Here is a 17,822-nt window from a genome sequence, read left to right as displayed (position 1 = left end):
ATTGTGAACTGTAAAAACCTGTTTCTTTTCCTCTTTCTTTCTTTCTTTCTTTTCTCTCTCTCTTGTTAAGTTTATTCAGCACAACACCTTCTCTAATTTCACTGACATGGCTGACCACGACCAAAGCCACCTCTAAACTGGAATTCTGTCCCTGAGCCAGCCTCCCAGCCTGCCCTTTCTTGTCAGCACCAGGGGGGCACAGCACTCCTTCAGTAGGTGTCTCTGTCTGCCTCCCCTCTTGTGAATCTTGCAGGTCGCTCGCCCTCTGGTCTCAGGACGGCTGTGGTGCAACTGCCTGCCCTCCACTGTCCCGGACGGGGCATTGTAAATATCCGAGTCCAAGTTCCTGAAGCACAGTCAGGCCAAGGCCAGGTATATAGCTTCTGTCCAGTGACAGACCTCAGCAGAAGAGCAGACAGTAAGTCTGTTGTGTTCAGCCACTGGGGTGGATTTCAAAGGCATTGTACTCCATGAAAAGAGCCAGGCACAAGAGAACACTGGCTGACTGCCCCAACGAGGGTTGGGAGCAATAATAGAAATCAGAGCAGCGGCTCTCTGACACTGTTGAAGAGGACGAAAGGCTGCAAAGAGGGCAGGAGAGAACTTTTGGGGGGAATGAAAATGTCTTTCTTAGCCAGGTGGTCGTGGTGCAGGCTTTAAATCCCAGCACTCGGGAGGCAGAGGCAAGCAGATCTCTCTGTGAGTTCAAGGCCAGCCTGGTCTACAAAGCAAGTCCAGGATAGCCAAGACTACAAGAGAACAACAGAAACCGTGTCTAGGAAGGAAGGAAGGAAGGAAAGAAAGAAAGAAAGAAAGAAAGAAAGGTCTTTCTTGAACTGGCGCAGTAGCTAGCCCAGCGTTTCATTTGTCAAAAGCCTCGGGACTATGGTAATTTGAACATTTCTGCCATTTATTGTATGCAAATTATATCTCAGTATAGCAGTTCTTTGGTTTTATTTGCCTTGTTTGTTTGTTTAATGTGAACATGTTGTGGAGCATGGAGGGAGCACAGGCAGGTGACTCTGATCTAGACCTTCTAAAATCAGGGTTTGGAAGAGGCAAGCAGGCCTCCTCTCTACCAGGTTAGAGTCAGGGTCTAGGAAGCATTATGCCACCAGGGGGCAGCGTCACAGCCCGCGGGCTGCACGCCCCTCCAGCTGTAGGCGGGGATTCCAGGGACCCGGGAAGCGACGGACTCCCGAGTGGTGCATAGATCTGCGGAGGGGGGCAGTGACGCGTCCCTGCGTGGTGCGCACTGCGTCGCTCTGCGCACGGCCCTCGTATAGGGCATCGGTGCTTGTCGCCCCCGGAAGCCCCCCGCCCTGCAACGGGTGCAGGACTCCTGCGACCCTTGGCTCTCACTCCAGCTGGCTGTTGGGTGAAGTAGCCCTTCCCCGCCTGCGCCAGGCACAAAGGGACAGCCAGGACCCCTGTCAGTATGGAAGGCACTGACCACCGCAGCTGCCTGGAGCGCTCAGCATCCCGAGAGCCCCGCACTAGCTGTGAAAAGGCCATTTCCCCAGTCCAACTGTGCAAGAAAGCAGGGCGTGACCGCCCTTAGGCAATTGCTGCCTCTGTACCACGGAGCACACCCCCACCAGCACAGGCTGATTGTTTCGAATGGCAAAAGATGTGTGACCAAGAGCTGGTGTGGTGGCTCACTCCTGTTATCCAGCTTTCCCGAGGCTGAACAGGAGAATGGCGAGAGTTCCAGGGCACAGAGAACCAGTCTCAAAATAAGCAAACAAAACGTATGGCGAGAAAGGTTTTCGCGCAACTGTGCTAGTACTAAAAAAAAAAAAAAAAAAAAAAAAGAGGAAGCTTTTCAGGCATAGGTTTACAAAGAGGGGCGGCTGACAGAATGCACTCTCAGCATAGACAAAGTAGGGTCAGTCACTGCCCGGAGCCAGTTCCTCGGGAATCCCCACCGCGACCACTGCAGACTGCGGGACTGGGGACGTGGGGGGTGGGGCGAGGGGAGCGGCACGCACAATTGTCCCTATCCTCCGCTCCGCCTAGAGAGTTCTGCCTGATCCCTTGGCCTAATTCCCTGGTTGAAGTCCAAAGCAGGCTGTGGAGAGTGAAGGCCATCGCCCCACCCCGCCCTGCAGCCCTCTGTCCTGCAGGCGCAGGGCCTTAGGGCCTCGGGTGCAGGCTCTCGGTCCGGTCCCGGCGACCGAGGTAGTCAGCGCGGCAGGTGCAACACAGAGGCAGCGTGCGGGTGAGTCAGCCCCAGCCTGGGAAGAGGGTGAAGTGGGGCCCGCAACCCAGTCCACCTTAAGCTTTGCTCGCAGCCCACAGACCAGCAGGAAAAATGTAGCTCTCGTCCGCAGCTTTCCCCAAACTGCTCTGCAGGCTGTGAGCGCACGCACGGACTGGCAGGGCACCTAGAAAACGACAGAGGACTCACCAAGACATTTTCAAGGGAGGGGAGGTTCAGGGTACTTTCCAATTTAGGGCACTGGCTTTGGGCCCGAACAGAGAGGCCTAGGTTTGCGTCCTCTCCAGTTACCAGGCTTGCCTGAGGGAGCAGGATGGTTCCACAGCCACACTGAGTCGCAGTGTCCCCATCTATAGCACAGCAGCACCAAGGTCCCCGTGGGACTAAAACTTTAAAATGCTGCAAAGTGTTGAGAAAGAAGAGGTCTGTGGGCACCGAGAGAATCCCCTCATTTTAGCTAGGAAAGCCAAGCCTGCCTTTGCCGCTAAGAGAATGAGACCTAGGGGTCCCATTGGGGGCAAGGACAGGAGAAGGGGACCCTGCGGGCCAGTGCAAAGCTTTCTTGTTGGAGGGCATGGAGGGTCTTTGCAACCGCATCATCCTGGCAAGGACTGTTGCTGCTTTCCCTCAAAAGAACATTCCCCGCCCGCGCCCGCCCCGCCGGCCTCCAGGCATCTTTACCTCAAACTATTGAGAAGCGCTGTCCAGACGGGGCGGGTGGCCAGGGCCTTGAATCTTCGTGGTACAAAGTGGAGTTTTCATTATACGGCCTGGACCTGCGAGGAGATGCTGACTCAGTTAAATGCTATGTACGCCCCAGTCAATAGCGACACCTGGCTTTCCCCCACCCGCCTTCGGATGTGTTTACCGCTGGATGTTGCATTTCGTGTTCCCTTCTGGCAACCGAAAGGAGGAGGCAGCCGACCTAGCTCTTGCAAAAAGCTTTAAAGGTAGAAAACTCTGCGTAGCTCAGGGTTAAAGTGAGGGTGAGTGTGGAAAATGGACTTAGGGGAGTTATTCTCTCATTCGATGGATGCTCGATATGAACCCTGAAGACTGATGGAATTCTTGGCCTTAAAGGAGCAGGAGCATAGGGTGGTCGCATTGGGGCCCTTCTCCCGCGGCATTCCTCCAAACGCTACATCCGCTACATCCGGGAGGATGCACTTCTAAGGACCTCCACACTTGCCGTTAACAGGGAGCCAGAAGCTTCAGTTTGAAGGTAGGGACTTTGCTTGGACTGAGCCACACACAACTGCAGCCCCTAGAGCAGGTACGGTGCTACACACACATCGGGCATCCGAGAAACACTTGGCACCAGGAAGCAGACTCAGGCCTCTGACTTAGCGGGGTGAGGGGGGGGGCAGTCTCTCGCTTCCTCTTTTCTCGGGTCCCATAGATGTGACCTCTCTCCTAGCCTCACCCCTCCACCCCTTGTGCCACGCGCTGTGGTTCCCGCTTGCCTACCCCTGTCACAGACATGGTCTCTCCCTGTGCCGGTAGTCCCCATCTTTTTTGTCATCGCGCCCACTCCCCCGCCCCACAGTCTCATCTCCACATTCTGGAAGCGGTCCCTTGAACCCAACATGTTCCCCTGCTCTCCCGATGGCTGAGGGAGACACAGGATGTGGACTGGAGCTCAGGGCAGATGTGTGTGTTCCCTTGAGGTGAACCCGGAGGCTAACCCGGGTTGGGCCATTTGCCACGCCCCCATGAGTTAGCTCCGCCCCCTTATATGTCTGCCCCAGGACGGCAAAGACCACTTGGGAGTCGCTGAGGGCTGTGTAAAAGGTCTTGAGATTCTGACACTTGTGGCAGAGAGTGTCCCATCTTGCCAGCTTCTCCTGAGGACCGCCTGTTTTCCTTGGTAGATGATCTCAGAGGGTCCACCTACACTGGATTCTGGACGAGGTCTATCCCAGTGGATCCTAACCCTGGGGGGAATCTTAGCTCAGTAGGGCAAAGGCATAGCTGGCAACTGGCGAAGTGCAGGGAGGGGGCAGAATTCCACACTGGGGCTTTGCAAGCCGGCTAAGAGAGTTGAAAGCAAACTGGATATTGAAGTCGACTACTTGTTACACCTGCCTTATTTTATCTCCCCCACAAACATCAATGCTAAGGTAGGCGCCCATTTATAGCTGAGATATGAATTGGAGGGCTTGAGACTGAACGCTGTTTTACCACCAGCAAGTGGCAGGGTAGGGACTTGAACTCCCAAGCTGCTTGATGCGACAGCTGCCTTGAACCTCCACGCTCAGTAGGACAAGCCATGCCAGCAACGGTCAGAAAAAAGAAAATGAAAAACCTTTGGAATGGTCCAGAATAGAAGAGCTACACAATAAAGGACTGGTGTGGCTAGAGCACCAATTTCTTGCCTCAAAGAGGAGCTTGAAGGAGGCAATCTAGGCTCTGGACTATGCCCAACCCCTGAGCTCAGAGATCATCTCTGTAGCTACCGCTGGGAGGCGAGCACAGCCAGGGGAGAAGGGAGCGGAGGGGTGAAGGCAAAGAGTGTGGACAGGCACGGTCAGCTGTGGCTCACTACAGCATCTTCTGCCTCACACACAGCTGTGTGCTGTGCAGTGACGTGGAAGGCTGAGTTCAGTACAGGCAACCAACGCTGGGGCTTCAGCCACCCAAAGTCCTGCATGGTCCTCTCCAGGGCTGAGGAAGAACGGAAAACGCATCCAAGGGATGACTAAGGCAAAGTTGTTAGGGTGGAGTGACCGGTGAGGAGCAAAAGGGCCAGAGCTGAGGTCCTGTTGAGCCAGCTGTCGCCAAGAACTGATGCACGGCTGCTTTGACTCCAGCACCCAGAACGCTGAGACAGAAAGACCGGGAGTTCTGGGGCTAGCCTGGGCAACACCTTGACTTCAGTGACAGTTTGAGTTACATGATAAGAGCTTGTCTCAAAAAACCAAAAACAAAACAAAACAAAAACTCAAAGGAGGAACCAGTTCCCTCTGCAGCTTCAGTTCTGCCGAGGAACTGCCTCCAGCCACTTCCCGGATCCAGATGTGTCCAGTGGTCCCTGTCACGGAGGGCCCTCACAGTAAGTCTGAACAGACATTCCCCATGCTTGTGATTCTCCACCATAGAGCAGATTTGGGTACAGTAGATCTAGAACAGAACTCTGTGGTTCTAGGGTTAGACCTGGGGTCTTGTGTTTGGTAGGCAAGTGTCACCAAGCTACACCACAGACCCTCAAAAAGCCAATTGGTGGGGTTGGAGAGGTGGCTCAGAGGCTAATCCTGAGTTCAATTCCCAGCAACCACATGATGGCTCACAACTATCTATAATGAGATCTGGTGCCCTCTTCTGGCCTGCATGGGGGCAGAGTACTGTATCAATAATAAATAAATAAGATTTTTTTTTTTTAACCATTTGGTTGGAGGCAGGTGGTCATAAGTTGTCCAGGGTAACTCCAGGGTGTAGCTCAGGTGTTAGTGGAAGGAGGAAAAGTGGCCCAAACACCAAGGATAGTGACCAAATAAAGCAAATATAATGAGCCCTCATGACATCTCCATGAGACCAGTTGGCCTCAAATTTACAATCCTCCTGCCTCAGCTCAAGTGTGCGCCACCAGGCTCTAGAGAGGAACAGAAGCTTAAGGAGTTTTCTAAAGGGACTTGTTGGGAATTGGTTCTCTTAGCTGACTAGGTTTTATAGGCCAGAATGACAGTAAGCCAGCGTTCTGGAGGCAGGCGGCTCATGAGTTCAAGGCAGGCCAGGCAGAATTCAAGATTCTCCCTCAAAAAATAGGGCACCGGGCCAGGTGTGGTGGCGCACACCTTTAATCCCAACCCTGGGAGGCGTCGTATCTCTGTGAGTTCGAGGCCAGCCTGGTTTACAAAGTGAGTCCAGGACAGCAAAGGCTACACAGAGAAACCCTGTCTGGAAAAACCAAAACCAAAAATAAATAAATAAATAAATATAAAATAAGGCACCGATGACTCCGCTTCCAGTGGTAAAGGCAGCAGAGACACACAAAGGCTTGCCACGGAGCGACGCAGTGAAGGAAGAGCCTGATTGGCTGCTATTGGGTAGGCTAAGCAGAGGAGGGGGTGGAGCTGGGAGTCTGGCTCAGTGTCTAGCCCGCTAACGGCCCTGGGAAGAGAAAGAGGAAGTGGGGAGAAGCAGGAGAAGGAACAGGAAGCCGAGGAAAAAACGGAGGATGAGGATAAGAAGGAACAACAGCTGTGGTCTTCAATCTCAACAAGATGAAGCCATAAAAACAGCCTGGAAGCTTTGACGCCTTTGTTTACTGTAGCTGGAAGTCTGGGGTGGCTCAAGACCAAACCCAGAACCTCATTGTGATAGTTTGAAAGGAAAATGGCCCCCGAGCCCCCCATCTGCCACCCCCCCACTTCTGTAGGCGCATAGGGACTGCCACAGTTAGGAGGTGTGTGACTAGGAGGCATTGAGATCTGAGAGGCTCAAACCAGTTCTCTTCCCGCTGTCTTAGGATCAAAATGTAGAGCTCTCGGCTCCTTCTCAAGCCCCACCTCTGCCTGCATGCAACCATGCTTCCCACCTCTCAGCTGTAAGCCAGCCCCAGTTAAATGTTTTCTTTATAAGAGTTGCTGTGGCCTGGCGTGGTGGCGCACACCTTTAATCCCATCCTTTGGGAGGCAGAGGCAGGTGGATCGATGTGAGTTCGAGGCCAGCCTGCTCTACAAAGTGAGTCCAGGACAGCCAAGGCTACACAGAGAAACCCTGCCCCCCCCACCCCAAAAGTTATATACAAAAAGTAAAAGCAGTTTAACAGAGAAAGGGTCCATCGTGGCTCAAGGGTAGAGTGTGGTGGGGGAAGTCAGGCCTGCGGAAACTTGAAACAACTGTTCAAGTTGCATTTACAACCAGAAAGTGGGGAGCGATGTATGCCGTCACCGCTCAGTTCCCGTCCTCCGCGTGTAGGCTAAAGGATCTCAGCCAAGGGAATGGCGCCACCCAAAGTGGGCAGATGGTCTCCACACATGAGTTCATGCAATCAAGACAGTCCCCAAAAGCAATGCGGAGACTCACTGCCTGAGTAATTAAAGGTTCTGGGACCAAGTTGATGGTATTATCACAGTATCAAATCCCAAGCCACATGTCTGAACACTGGTGATGATGGAAAGAGCAGGTGTAGTTCTTAGTGGACATTCCAAGGGCTGTCACTTGGAAAAGGGGCACAAGCTTCTTGGAAGTGGACGAGCGTCCTCTAGCTGAATTTCTTCTGTCCCTGAAGGACCCAGGTTGTTCTTACAACAAGGCAGGGCAGCCTGGAGATCCGTGTTCTTTTTTTTTTTTTGTGGTGGGGGGGCGATTTTCGAGACAGGGTTTCTCTGTGTAGCAATCCACCTGCCTCTGCCTCCCGAGTGCTGAGATAAAAGTGTGTGCCACCACGCCCGGCTAGAGCTCCGTGTTCTTAACAGTCCTGGTGAATTTGTTTTCACCAGAGATGTCGCTGATGTGTATACGTCCATCATGCAGTAGGCTCAGCTTCTCGCTTTATTATTTTTCCCATCTGTAGAAAACAAATTTAAAAGGGGTTTTCCTCTCCCGCTTATCCCCAAGTAAATGAGACAGAGACATATTTATTCAATAAGCTTTAAATCAGTAGAACTGAGGCAGATATTAACCCTCTATGCTATTTTGCTATTTCCCACCCATGTGCCCCAATATTACTTGCCCATTAGTCCCATTTGCGTTTTGTGTTGTTGCTGTTGAGTTTTTGTTTGTTTGTTTGTTTGTTTGTTTTTCAAAACGGGTTCTCCGTTTAGCCTTGGCTGGCTGTCCTGGACTCAATGTGTAGACCAGGCTGCCTTTGCCCCCACCCCACCCCCACCCCGAGTGCTGGGATTAAAGTCGTGAGCCACCGCAACCAGCTCACTTGGGATGTTTCTGATATAGCTGCCTGTCTTGAGCGTGAAGTTCTCTTGGCCACGTGCTTATGGTCCACCCTGCCCCATGGCGACCTCCTCCTCCTTCCTCCCTGCACTCTCTCTCTCTCTCCCCTCCCCCCAAGTCATTTCCTGAGACCTCTCACTGGATCAGAAGGTCCAGCTTTCCTATCTCCTCTGCCCAGTCATCGTGCTGTTCAGCCTTTAATTAACCAATCAGAGATCTGAGGAGCATTCTTCACACAATGTTAGTCATTACAATGTCCACGTCTGGACTGCAATCTGCTCTTGAGGCACAGAAACCAGCATCTGAATACACAGTGCACCAAACCAAACCCCAGCCCTTATCCCTTACAGAGTGTGCAATTTGTAGCTGGATCTATCTGGTGGCAATCCTAGCAACTGCGAGCCCGAGGCAGGAGGATCACTCTGAATTCAAGGGCAGCCAAGGTTGCAGAACAAGAGTTGGTGCATGGTGTTAAAGCACTTGCTGCGCATGCGCAAGGCCCTGGGTTCAGTCCCCACCACACACATCCCCTGCCCCTCCTGCCCCTAAAACAGAACATGGTAGCTCAGGCCTGCAGCAAGAATTGCTGTGAGTGGGAGGTCAGCCTGTGAAGGGGAGATAAACCTGTTTTTGTGTTGATCCCAAGTATGAGATGGGGAAGAGAGCAGGATGTTTACCACTTAGATGTGAGGGAGCAGGATGTGTTTCCACTTAGAAGTCAAACTACTTGGTGGGGGAGTTTGGTGAAAAACATCCTTGAACAGAATGAGAGGACATACATATATACATACATACATACATACATACATACATACATACATACATACATATATATATATCCAAAACAGGAGGCTGGGGGCTTTTGGTTGGGACTTGGTTTTTGGCTGTTCATCCCTGTACTTCAAGAGGCTCCTAAAGAGAACTGCTCCAGGGAAGGCTTCAAGGCTTTAGACTTCGGCTGAGGCTCCAGGTTCCAGCAGCAACTTTGGTGGACTTGCTGGTCTGCTGAAATCCTGCTGACGACGCCAGGAGAATTAGTTCCTAGGAACTGACACCCAGGTTTCATTCTTGTTTTTTGTAATCTCCTTTTCCTCTTATTTAGGTTAGTCAGGTTATAAGGGACGTACACTCATTTTTAAAAGTTCATAATAAAATATAATTGTTAAGAAAATTGAGCCTAAGCCAGGCGTGGTGGCGCATGCCTTTAATCCCAGCACTCGGGAGGCAGAGGCAAGCAGATCGCTGTGAGTTTGAGGCCAGCCTGGTCTACAAAGCGAGTCCAGGACAGCCAAGGCTACACAGAGAAACCCTGTCTGGAAACAAAACAAAACAAGAAAAATTGAGCCTACAGGTGGCTAGGATCCCTTCCTGTAGGCACAGGACTGCCTCATGTTATCACATGGTATTGCATGTCTTCGTCAGCAGAGACCTTGCAGGCACCCGCAGGCTTGCCAACAGCCTATCCATTTCAGAATTCAAGCTCTTACTCTTTGACCCTTCCTGATAGTTGTAAAAGCCCTTCCCAGACTTGGGACCCAAGAAGCCCTTTTAGACCATCTGCTTCAGCAGTTCTACGCTGCCACCTCCAAACAGCTCCCCAAAGGCTTTGCCTAGATCTTCTGATGCATGCTGCGCCACATCCACACCTACTCCCATCGACCATGGGGGGCAGTGCCCACAGGAAAGCCAAAGCCTGTGGTCAAAACGTACAGCTTCTCAGGGTCAGCTCCTTCCTGGAGGATGCGAATGACTTCAGACATCATGGGAACAAGACGCCGGGTGGTGTAGAAGCCGAGGGCATCCTTGACCACAGTGATGACCTTCACCTGCTTGAGACCTACAGCCACGGCGGAGATCGTGATGATTTCTAGCAGCTGCGTCTTGTCAACAGGCCTTTGCTGTGCTTTGCAGAGACTTTGTGGATCAGCCAGGCCTTTGGCAAAATTAACTGCAACTTCTTATAGGTATCGATTGCCTTTCCTTTGGAGACTTTATTCCTGGTCCCAGGGGTTCCACCAACTGGTCAACCTGTCCCATTTTCTCTTCTTTTCAGTCCCATTTTCTTTGCTTTGTCTGCACAAATGTTTTTACTTGTCAGCCTTATGTCAAATGCAGCAGGCACACCTACTATTTCCAGCTACCTAGTATGTTCCAGATAATCCTGAGGTACAGAGTTGGAACAAGTCTTGATAAAACAAAACCAAACCCAGCGTGTAGAAGTTAGGAACGTGTGGCTGGGGCCCATTGGGGGTCCCAAGTCTTCAGAAATTCAAAAACCAGTGCCATGCTGGTTGGCGTTTAATCCCAGCACTTGGGAGGCAGAGACAGGCGAATCACTGTGAGTTCAAGGCCAGCCTGATCTACAAAGTGAGTCCAGGACAGCCAAGGCTAATACAGAGAGACTCTGTCTCGAAAAAAAAATCAAAAATCAAAAAGAACAAAAACAAAAACCAGTGCCATGCTGGTTGGCAGCTACAGCCGGTGATCAGAGGGTGGCTGTGTAGAGCTCCCCAGTCCTACTACAAATACCAGAGTCAGCATGCATCATGTTTAAGACTGAACAAGATCTGGGCATGGTGGCGCACACCTTTAATCCCAGCACCCAGAAGGCAGAGGCAGGCAGATCTCTGTGAGTTTGAGGCCAGCCTGGTCTACAAAGCAGTTCAGGACAGCCAAGGCTACACAGGGGAAACCCTGTCTCGAAAACAAAGCAAGCAAGCAAGCAAACAAACAAACAAACCAAAACAAACAAACAAACAAAAAACCCCAAAACTGAACAAGAGTGAACCATGAGAGAAGGCCTTGCTACTTGTTATGGGGACTGGATCATAATTATGAAGACTAAGAAGCAGTCTGAAGAATGAGGGAGCCTACAGTGGAACCTCCAAATCTAATACTAAGGCCTAAGGACCTGGGTCCAAACAAGATGGCAGTGCTGGTTTAAGAGCCACAGTCTAAAGGCCGAGGAGCAGAAGTCCCAAAGCCTGAGGGCATGAGACAGTAGGTGCCCAGCTCAAGAGGAGAGAGCAGAGCCCAGCACTCAGAAGGAAGGCCGAATCAGGGGGAGTATCTGTGATGTCTGTGAGTTCAAGGCCAGCCTGCTCTACATAGTGAGTGCCAAAAGTAGCCAGGGTTACACAGCAAGGCCTTGTCTTTCTCAGGGTCTCAGGGGAGAGAGAGAGAGAGAGGGATGGAGGGCAAAAGGGAGGGGGGAGAGGGAGAGAGAGGGAGGGAGGGAGGAGAGCAAATCCATTCTTCCCTGACCACTCATTTTATTCCTTGGGCAGGTCGGGGGGGGGGGGAGCGGGGAATGACCTCCTCCCAAATTCCCTCCAATCCCAATGGCTGTGGCAGCCTTAGTCCTAAAGAATTCATGTGGGGGCTGGAGAGATGGCTCAGTGGTTAAGAGCATCGGCTGCTTTTCTAGAGGTCCTGAGTTCAATTCCTGGCAATCACATGGTGGCTCACAACCATCTATAATAGATCTGGTGCCCTCTTCTAGCCTGCAGGTGTACGTGTAGGTGGAGTACTGTATACATAATAATAACTAAAAAAAAAAAAAAAGAATTCGCCGGGCGTGGTGGCGCACACCTTTAATCCCAGCACTCGGGAGAGGCAGGTGGATCGCTGTGAGTTCGAGGCCAGCCTGGTCTACAAAGTGAGTCCAGGATGGCCAAGGCTACACAGAGAAACCCTGTTTCGAAAAAACAAAAAAACCAAACAAACAAAAAAAGAATTCATGTGGGGACACAAGCAGAGGGAGAAAGCAGAAAGGAAACATAGTACCCAGTGTGGAGGGCAGGCCCAGCCCAGAACCCACAAAGAGCTGCCTCTACTACTAGGATGTGCAGATCTGGGTATGCAGTAGTAGCTCCTCCCCTCATCCATCACTGGGGCTCGGGGGCGGGGGTGGCAGAGGCTGCATCCTCAAAGAGATGGAGGTTTTCTTAGAAACTATCCTTCCCCACAGTTCAGGCTGAGACAATCATAGGAATATGTGTAAGGGTGCAACAAGCCGTGATGTTGAGAAGCTGACTATGGAAAAGGCAAAGGGAGTAACCACCCCCAAAGCTGAGAGTTTCCTCGGGAGAGGGCAGTGACATAGTGCCTGTTCCTGGTGGTGGGGTTGGGCGGAGCCCTTTCTGGGATCCCTCCAGTGCCTGCTGGGTAGAGCCCGGCCCTTCCTATCTAGTCTGCCTTATACAAACCCTCTCATTTAGCTCCCTCAGTTTACCAACCTTGTTGTCTTAACCCTATTTTTCTCTTTCAATGTATGTACTGTGTACCCCCTGCATGCCTGGTGCTGAAAGAAGTCAGAACAGGTTGTTAGGTCCTCTGAGCCTGGAGTTATAGGTGGTTGTTAGCCATCCTGTGAGTGCTGGGAATCCAGCCTGGATCCTCTGCAGGAGCAACCCCTAACATTCATTTTAACCATAATGTTAAAAAAACAAAACACAACAGTTGGGCATGGTGGCGCACGCCTTTAATCCCAGCACTCTGGAGACAGAGGCAGGCGGATCTCTGTGAATTCAAGGCCAGCCTGGACTACAAAGCAAGTCCAGGACAGCCAAGGCTACACAGAGAAACCCTGTCTCAAAAAACAAACAAACAAACAAACAAACAAAAAGAAAAAGAAAGAGCCATAATGTTTGTTTTTACCTGATCTTTCTGCGTCTGCCTGAATGCTAAGATTACTGGGCACACTACTGTGTCTTTTTTGTTTGTTTGTTTTGAGATTGCATCTCCCACACACTCCAAGCTAGCCTGGAACTTGAAATCTTTCTGCATCAACCTGTCAACCTCTCTCTCAGATGATGGGGGTCACAGATGTGTACCAGTCACATCTTGAGTATCTTCAGATAGTGTGTGGTACGGTCCGTGTTATAATAACTACCAGATGTCACTCCCAGCAGATGTTGACCTCCAGAGTGGCACCTGTGACAGTCTGACGTAAAGATGGCAGCCAGGGTGATTTGGGGTAGCCTCGGCCTGCTTCGAGTCTTGTGGTGTCTCCTTCCCCAGACTGGCTACATACACCCTGATGAGTTCTTCCAGTCGCCGGAGGTCATGGCAGGTAAACCCCGCCCCCCCTCCCCCCCACGTGCTGTTACTAAGGCTGGTGGTGGCAGCTGGTATTGGGTGGGGAAGGAAGCATGTGGGTCTGCGTGGCCAGGCAACGTTGCAGCCTCTCTCGGATTAGAATTTGCAGTAGGGAACTGACGCGTCCCTGGCCTTCTGGACGATGGTAAGGAAAACACCAGCCATTCCCGTGCTTTCCTGCTCGGGCCAACAGGTCACTCACTCACAGTGGCGGTTTCGCTGCACTTGAACTTTAGCCTTTAGCGGCTGAGCTTTTGCAGCGGCCAGGGAAGCTTACTCAGGGTGTGACATGACATAAAGTTGTTTCATGTGAGCTGGGCGTGATGGTGGCGCAGGCCTTTCATCCCAGCACTCCGGAGGCAGAGGCAGGCGGATCTCTGTGAATTTGAGGCCAGCTTGGTCTACAAAGCCAGACAGCCAAGGAAACACAGAGAAACCCTGTCTCAAAAAACCAAAATAAATAAATAAAGCTGAGTGTGGTGGTGCATGCCTTTAGTCCCAGCACTTAGGAGGCAGAGGCAGGTGGATCGCTGTGAGTTTGAGGCCAGCTTGGTCTACAAAGGGAGTCTTGGACATCCAAGGTTACACAGAGAAACCCTGTCTTGAAAAACCAAAAAACCAAAACAACAACAAAAAAAGAAAAAACAAAACAAAACAAAGTAAATAAATAAATAAATGACCATCCTTATTAATCACACACACACACTTTTTTCTTTTCTTTTTTTTTCTTCTCCTTTTTGTTTTAAAAGACAGGGTCTCTTTATGAAGCTTGGCTTTCCTGCAGCTCACTACGTAGACCACGCTGGCCTCAAACTCAGTGAGATCCTCTTAATTCTGCCTCCTGAGTCAGGGATTAAAGGCATATTGCCACCATTCTAGGCCCACCCTCTTTTAATTTTTTGAGGCAAGGTCTCATGCAGCCCAGGCTGGCTTTGAACTGACTGTGGCCATGAACTCTTGATTCTCTGCCTCCCCCTTCTGGAGTGCTGTGATCATTGGCAGGTACCACCACGCCTAGCTTATGCTGGGCTGAGGATGGGCAAGCATTTTTTTTTTTTTGAGACAGGACTCACACTACAGCCCAGGCTTACTTTTAAGCTCATGACAATACCCCAAGCAAGCCTGACTACTGGGAGGCATCACACACACCTGGCACTGTTATACACTTCTATCCCACTGGTCACGCCTAGCTACCAAAACAGCTGGGGAATATCTGGCCACGTTACGAGCGAACAGACTACAGGAGAAAGGTCCAAAGACGCTTGCTTCGTTTTGCTTTTCTCGCTCTTGTGAGCTTGCTCTCTATACAGTTAAGGCTGGCCTTAAACTCACTGTGTAGCCCAGGCTGACCTTGAACTTTTAGCCGTCCTCCTGACTTAACGCCTCAAATGTCACAAGTGGCCACCAGCACCCTCAGCTTGAGGACAGGAAAGACAGCCTGGGAAACCTCCACCTAACCCTGCCGCAGGGCTCAACAGGCAGATCTGAACCGTAAGTTGAACATTTCAGACCTCTTTCCTGAAGTTGAGATGGGTCTCCTTCACGTGGTGTAGGCTCGTCTCAGACTCACCATACAGCCTTAAATGCCTGATGCCTTCATACCTCGCTTCCAACCTCATTCTTGCAGGCAGAATTGAATTTACTTCACTTACGGGACCAAATTTCTTCTTCCCATCCTGTGTGGTCGTCCGTAGCCCCCTTCATCCTTTTTTCTTTCCTTTTTTTCCCCCCTTCATCCTTAAACCAGCTGCAACACATAAAATCCTTCTCCTGCTTTGCGTCTTTGCCTGTCTCTTCTGCATCCATGTGGAGGCTCTCTGCTGGTAGAGAGCTGCGGAAGAAAGGACAGGCCACTTGAGACTCCGAGGTAAAGCAGTTTAGTCAAAGCACTGAAACCCAAGCTGTGCCATCCCAGGGGTTGTGCTGGAAGTGTCCACTAGGGGGCCTCGCAATCCTCCTGCCAACCCAGAACTCTTAAGCAGCACTAGCTGTCTAAGCTTGGAACTGGCTCACCCCTGCCTCTCTCTCTGCAGAGGACATCCTGGGTGTGCAGGCTTCCCGGCCCTGGGAATTTTACCCCAGCAGCTCCTGTCGCACTGTGGTCTTCCCACTGCTGACCTCTGGCTCTACCTTCTGGTTGTTCAGGCTCTGGGAAGAGCTGGGGCCCTGGCCCGGTGTGGTGAGTGCCTACACGCTGCTGGTGGGGCCCCGATTCCTCCTCACTGCATTTTCCTTTGCTCTGGACTGGGCTATGTACGATCTGGCCCCACTGTGGGGGGCAGACCGTTGGAATGCCTTGTGCCTGCTGTCCGGTTCCTATGTCACCCTGGTTTTCTACACAAGAACCTTCTCTAACACCATCGAGGGACTGCTCTTCACCTGGCTGCTGGTGCTGGTGTCCCCTCATGTGGCAAGAAGTCCCACGTCAAAGAAGCCTACCCCGGGTCCATGGTGGCACAGCTGCCTCCTTGGTGTGATCGTGGCTGCTGGCTTCTTCAATCGGCCAACCTTTCTAGCCTTCGCTCTGGTCCCCCTCTCTCTCTGGGGCACCCACAGAGCCTTGGAATTTGGCACCAAGGCCCTGATCCAGGAGGCCCTGGTGCTGCTGCCAGGGGCTACTCTGGCTGCAGTGCTCTTTGTAGCCACAGACAGCTGGTACTTCTCCAGTCTCTCCAGATCCAGGAGCCTTGTCCTAACACCTGTCAACTTCTTGTACTACAACCTGGATCCCCAAAACCTTGCAAAGCATGGCACACATGCACGGCTCACCCACCTGGCAGTCAATGGCTTCTTGCTCTTCGGGGTACTGCATGCGCAAGCTCTGCAGGGTGCATGGCAACATCTCCGTGGCTGCATCCCTGCATCAGCACCACTGGGCCTCATGAGGGTGCTGGGTGCCCAGGGGCTGTTGTCTAGCTCCAAGCCTTACCTCCTTCTCCTGTACTTCATACCCCTGGTCCTGCTATCCGCCTTCAGTCACCAGGAGGCTAGATTTCTGATCCCTCTCCTAGTCCCTCTAGTCCTGCTTTGCTGTCCACAAAGACAACCTATACCCTGGAAGGGTACCCTGGTCCTCTTCAATGCTCTAGGTGCCCTCATCTTTGGCTGCCTCCATCAGGGAGGTTTGGTACCTGGTCTTAAGTACCTGGAGGAGGTAGTCCACGCACCTGCCCTCTCAGGCACGAGCACCCACTACACACTTGTCTTCACCCACACCTACATGCCCCCTCAGCACCTCCTACACCTCTCAGGCTTGGGATCGCCTGTGCAGGTGGTGGACATGGGTGGGGCCGAGGACTGGGTCCTGTGCCAAGCCCTGAATGACTTCAGCAGACAACCAGCCTGCCAACCGGCCGGTGGGCCACAGCTCTGCCGACTCTTTGTAGTAACTCCTGGGACCAACAGGCATGCCCTGGAGAAGTGCAGTTTTCCCCTCAAGAACGAGACGCTCTTGTTCCCCCACTTGACCCTGGAGGACCCTCCAGCACTGTCCTCCCTGCTCAGTGGGGCTTGGAGGAACGACCTTAGTCTCCACGTCATAGAGCTAGAGAAGCCAGTTAGGACTAAGCAGCCCAAGGTTCAGCCATAGAAGGTGCCAGTCCACCTTCTCCGCAGGCTTCCGGGCTGGACACTGGAACAAGACTCCTACTGCTGTCTCTTGCGGGCACAGAGGTGGTTGTTTTAGGTGAGCCCACATTCCCTTTCCCTTAGACACCAAAGATATGACCAGTCACAGTCCCCGATGCCAAGGTCCCCAAGGAAACCTAGCATAACCACCTGCACCTGCCTGTTTTTAACGCAGTTACTTCCAATCGCTGTAATGTTTAAAATATATGGTAGCACCTGGTTATGAAGGACACAATGAACTGCTGACGACGTTCCTGAGCGACCCCTCCCAAACTTTCCACAGTGCCTGGCTTCTTGCTACCATTATAATCCTTTGTTTTCCTTTAGTCCTTTGATTAAAGCTTCCACCCAATCTTACAACACATAGGAGGGGAATCTGAAGACCACTGTCATTCCTGGAGCCCATAGCACATGCCCCCTAGTTTGATAGACACGCATCTACAAGGCTTTTTAACATGGCAGCTGTAGTTGTGTTATCCTTCATGTGGCTTTGGTGCCTGTGGACTCAGTGTTTGGGTCCTACCAAAACGAACCGTTTTAGAAAATACCTCCTTAACCTCTTCTTGAGCAGTGGTGGAATTCTCTGGCCATCGTCTCAAAGGCTGGGTGATACAGCTCAGGGGTAGAGGGCCTGGTTAGCCTGCTCAAGGCTGTAGGCATGATCCCCAGCACCAAGAAAAAAAATTCTCCTGGAATAAGGAAGCGTCTCAGCATGCTGCGAGGCCCCCTTAGCCTGTCCCAGTGGGAACTGAGAACCCAGACTGCTGGTACCCAGTCTGAAACCTTTTCCGATAGCTTCAAGCCGTCTAGATGCTAAAATTAACTGAGTGGCTTAGACAGGTGTAGAAATTAAGCCAGGAGTCTCAAAATGACAGGGCAGGATATGTCTGGGTTACTAATCACAGTTCAAATAGCTGACCATCGTGAGTACCCTAGACCCTCAAAATGGGGACGAGGACACCAAGCATTACAGGCCATGATA

The 17,822-nt window shown here is 51.7% G+C and overlaps 1 protein-coding gene across 4 annotated transcripts; it reads left to right on the top strand.

Annotated features, from left to right (window-relative positions):
• Positions 1 to 577: 577 nt before the first annotated feature.
• Positions 578 to 17,204, top strand: PIGZ (phosphatidylinositol glycan anchor biosynthesis class Z). 4 transcript variants are annotated; one of them, XM_084800914.1, is made up of 4 exons: positions 578 to 2,221; positions 3,277 to 3,443; positions 13,027 to 13,187; positions 15,247 to 17,204. In XM_084800914.1, the coding sequence occupies exons 3-4, from the start codon at positions 13,070 to 13,072 to the stop codon at positions 16,800 to 16,802; spliced, it is 1,674 nt and encodes a 557-aa protein (XP_084657040.1). In that variant the 5' UTR covers positions 578 to 2,221; positions 3,277 to 3,443; positions 13,027 to 13,069; the 3' UTR covers positions 16,803 to 17,204. The 4 variants fall into 4 exon arrangements, with proteins under 4 accessions (XP_084657040.1, XP_084657038.1, XP_084657039.1 ...); XM_084800912.1 differs by lacking the exon at positions 3,277 to 3,443; XM_084800913.1 differs by lacking the exon at positions 3,277 to 3,443 and having other exon boundaries at positions 13,024 to 13,187.
• Positions 17,205 to 17,822: the final 618 nt, after the last annotated feature.

Source organism: Acomys minous, assembly GCF_964271855.1.
Source record: "Acomys minous genome assembly, chromosome: 11".
Classification (NCBI taxonomy): Eukaryota; Metazoa; Chordata; class Mammalia; order Rodentia; family Muridae; genus Acomys; species Acomys minous.
The sequence above is the reverse complement of the archived record's forward strand: the minus strand, read 5'-3'. Positions and strand labels throughout refer to the sequence as shown.

What these genes read in the sequence shown, in the direction of transcription:
- PIGZ (XM_084800912.1), top strand. Translation starts at nt 13,070, where the DNA reads ATGGCAGCCAGGGTGATTTGGGGTAGCCTCGGCCTGCTTCGAGTCTTG. An exon ending in GTCGCCGGAGGTCATGGCAG is followed by an intron (nt 13,188 to 15,246) that starts GTAAACCCCGCC and finishes CTCTCTCTGCAG; the next exon opens with AGGACATCCTGGGTGTGCAG.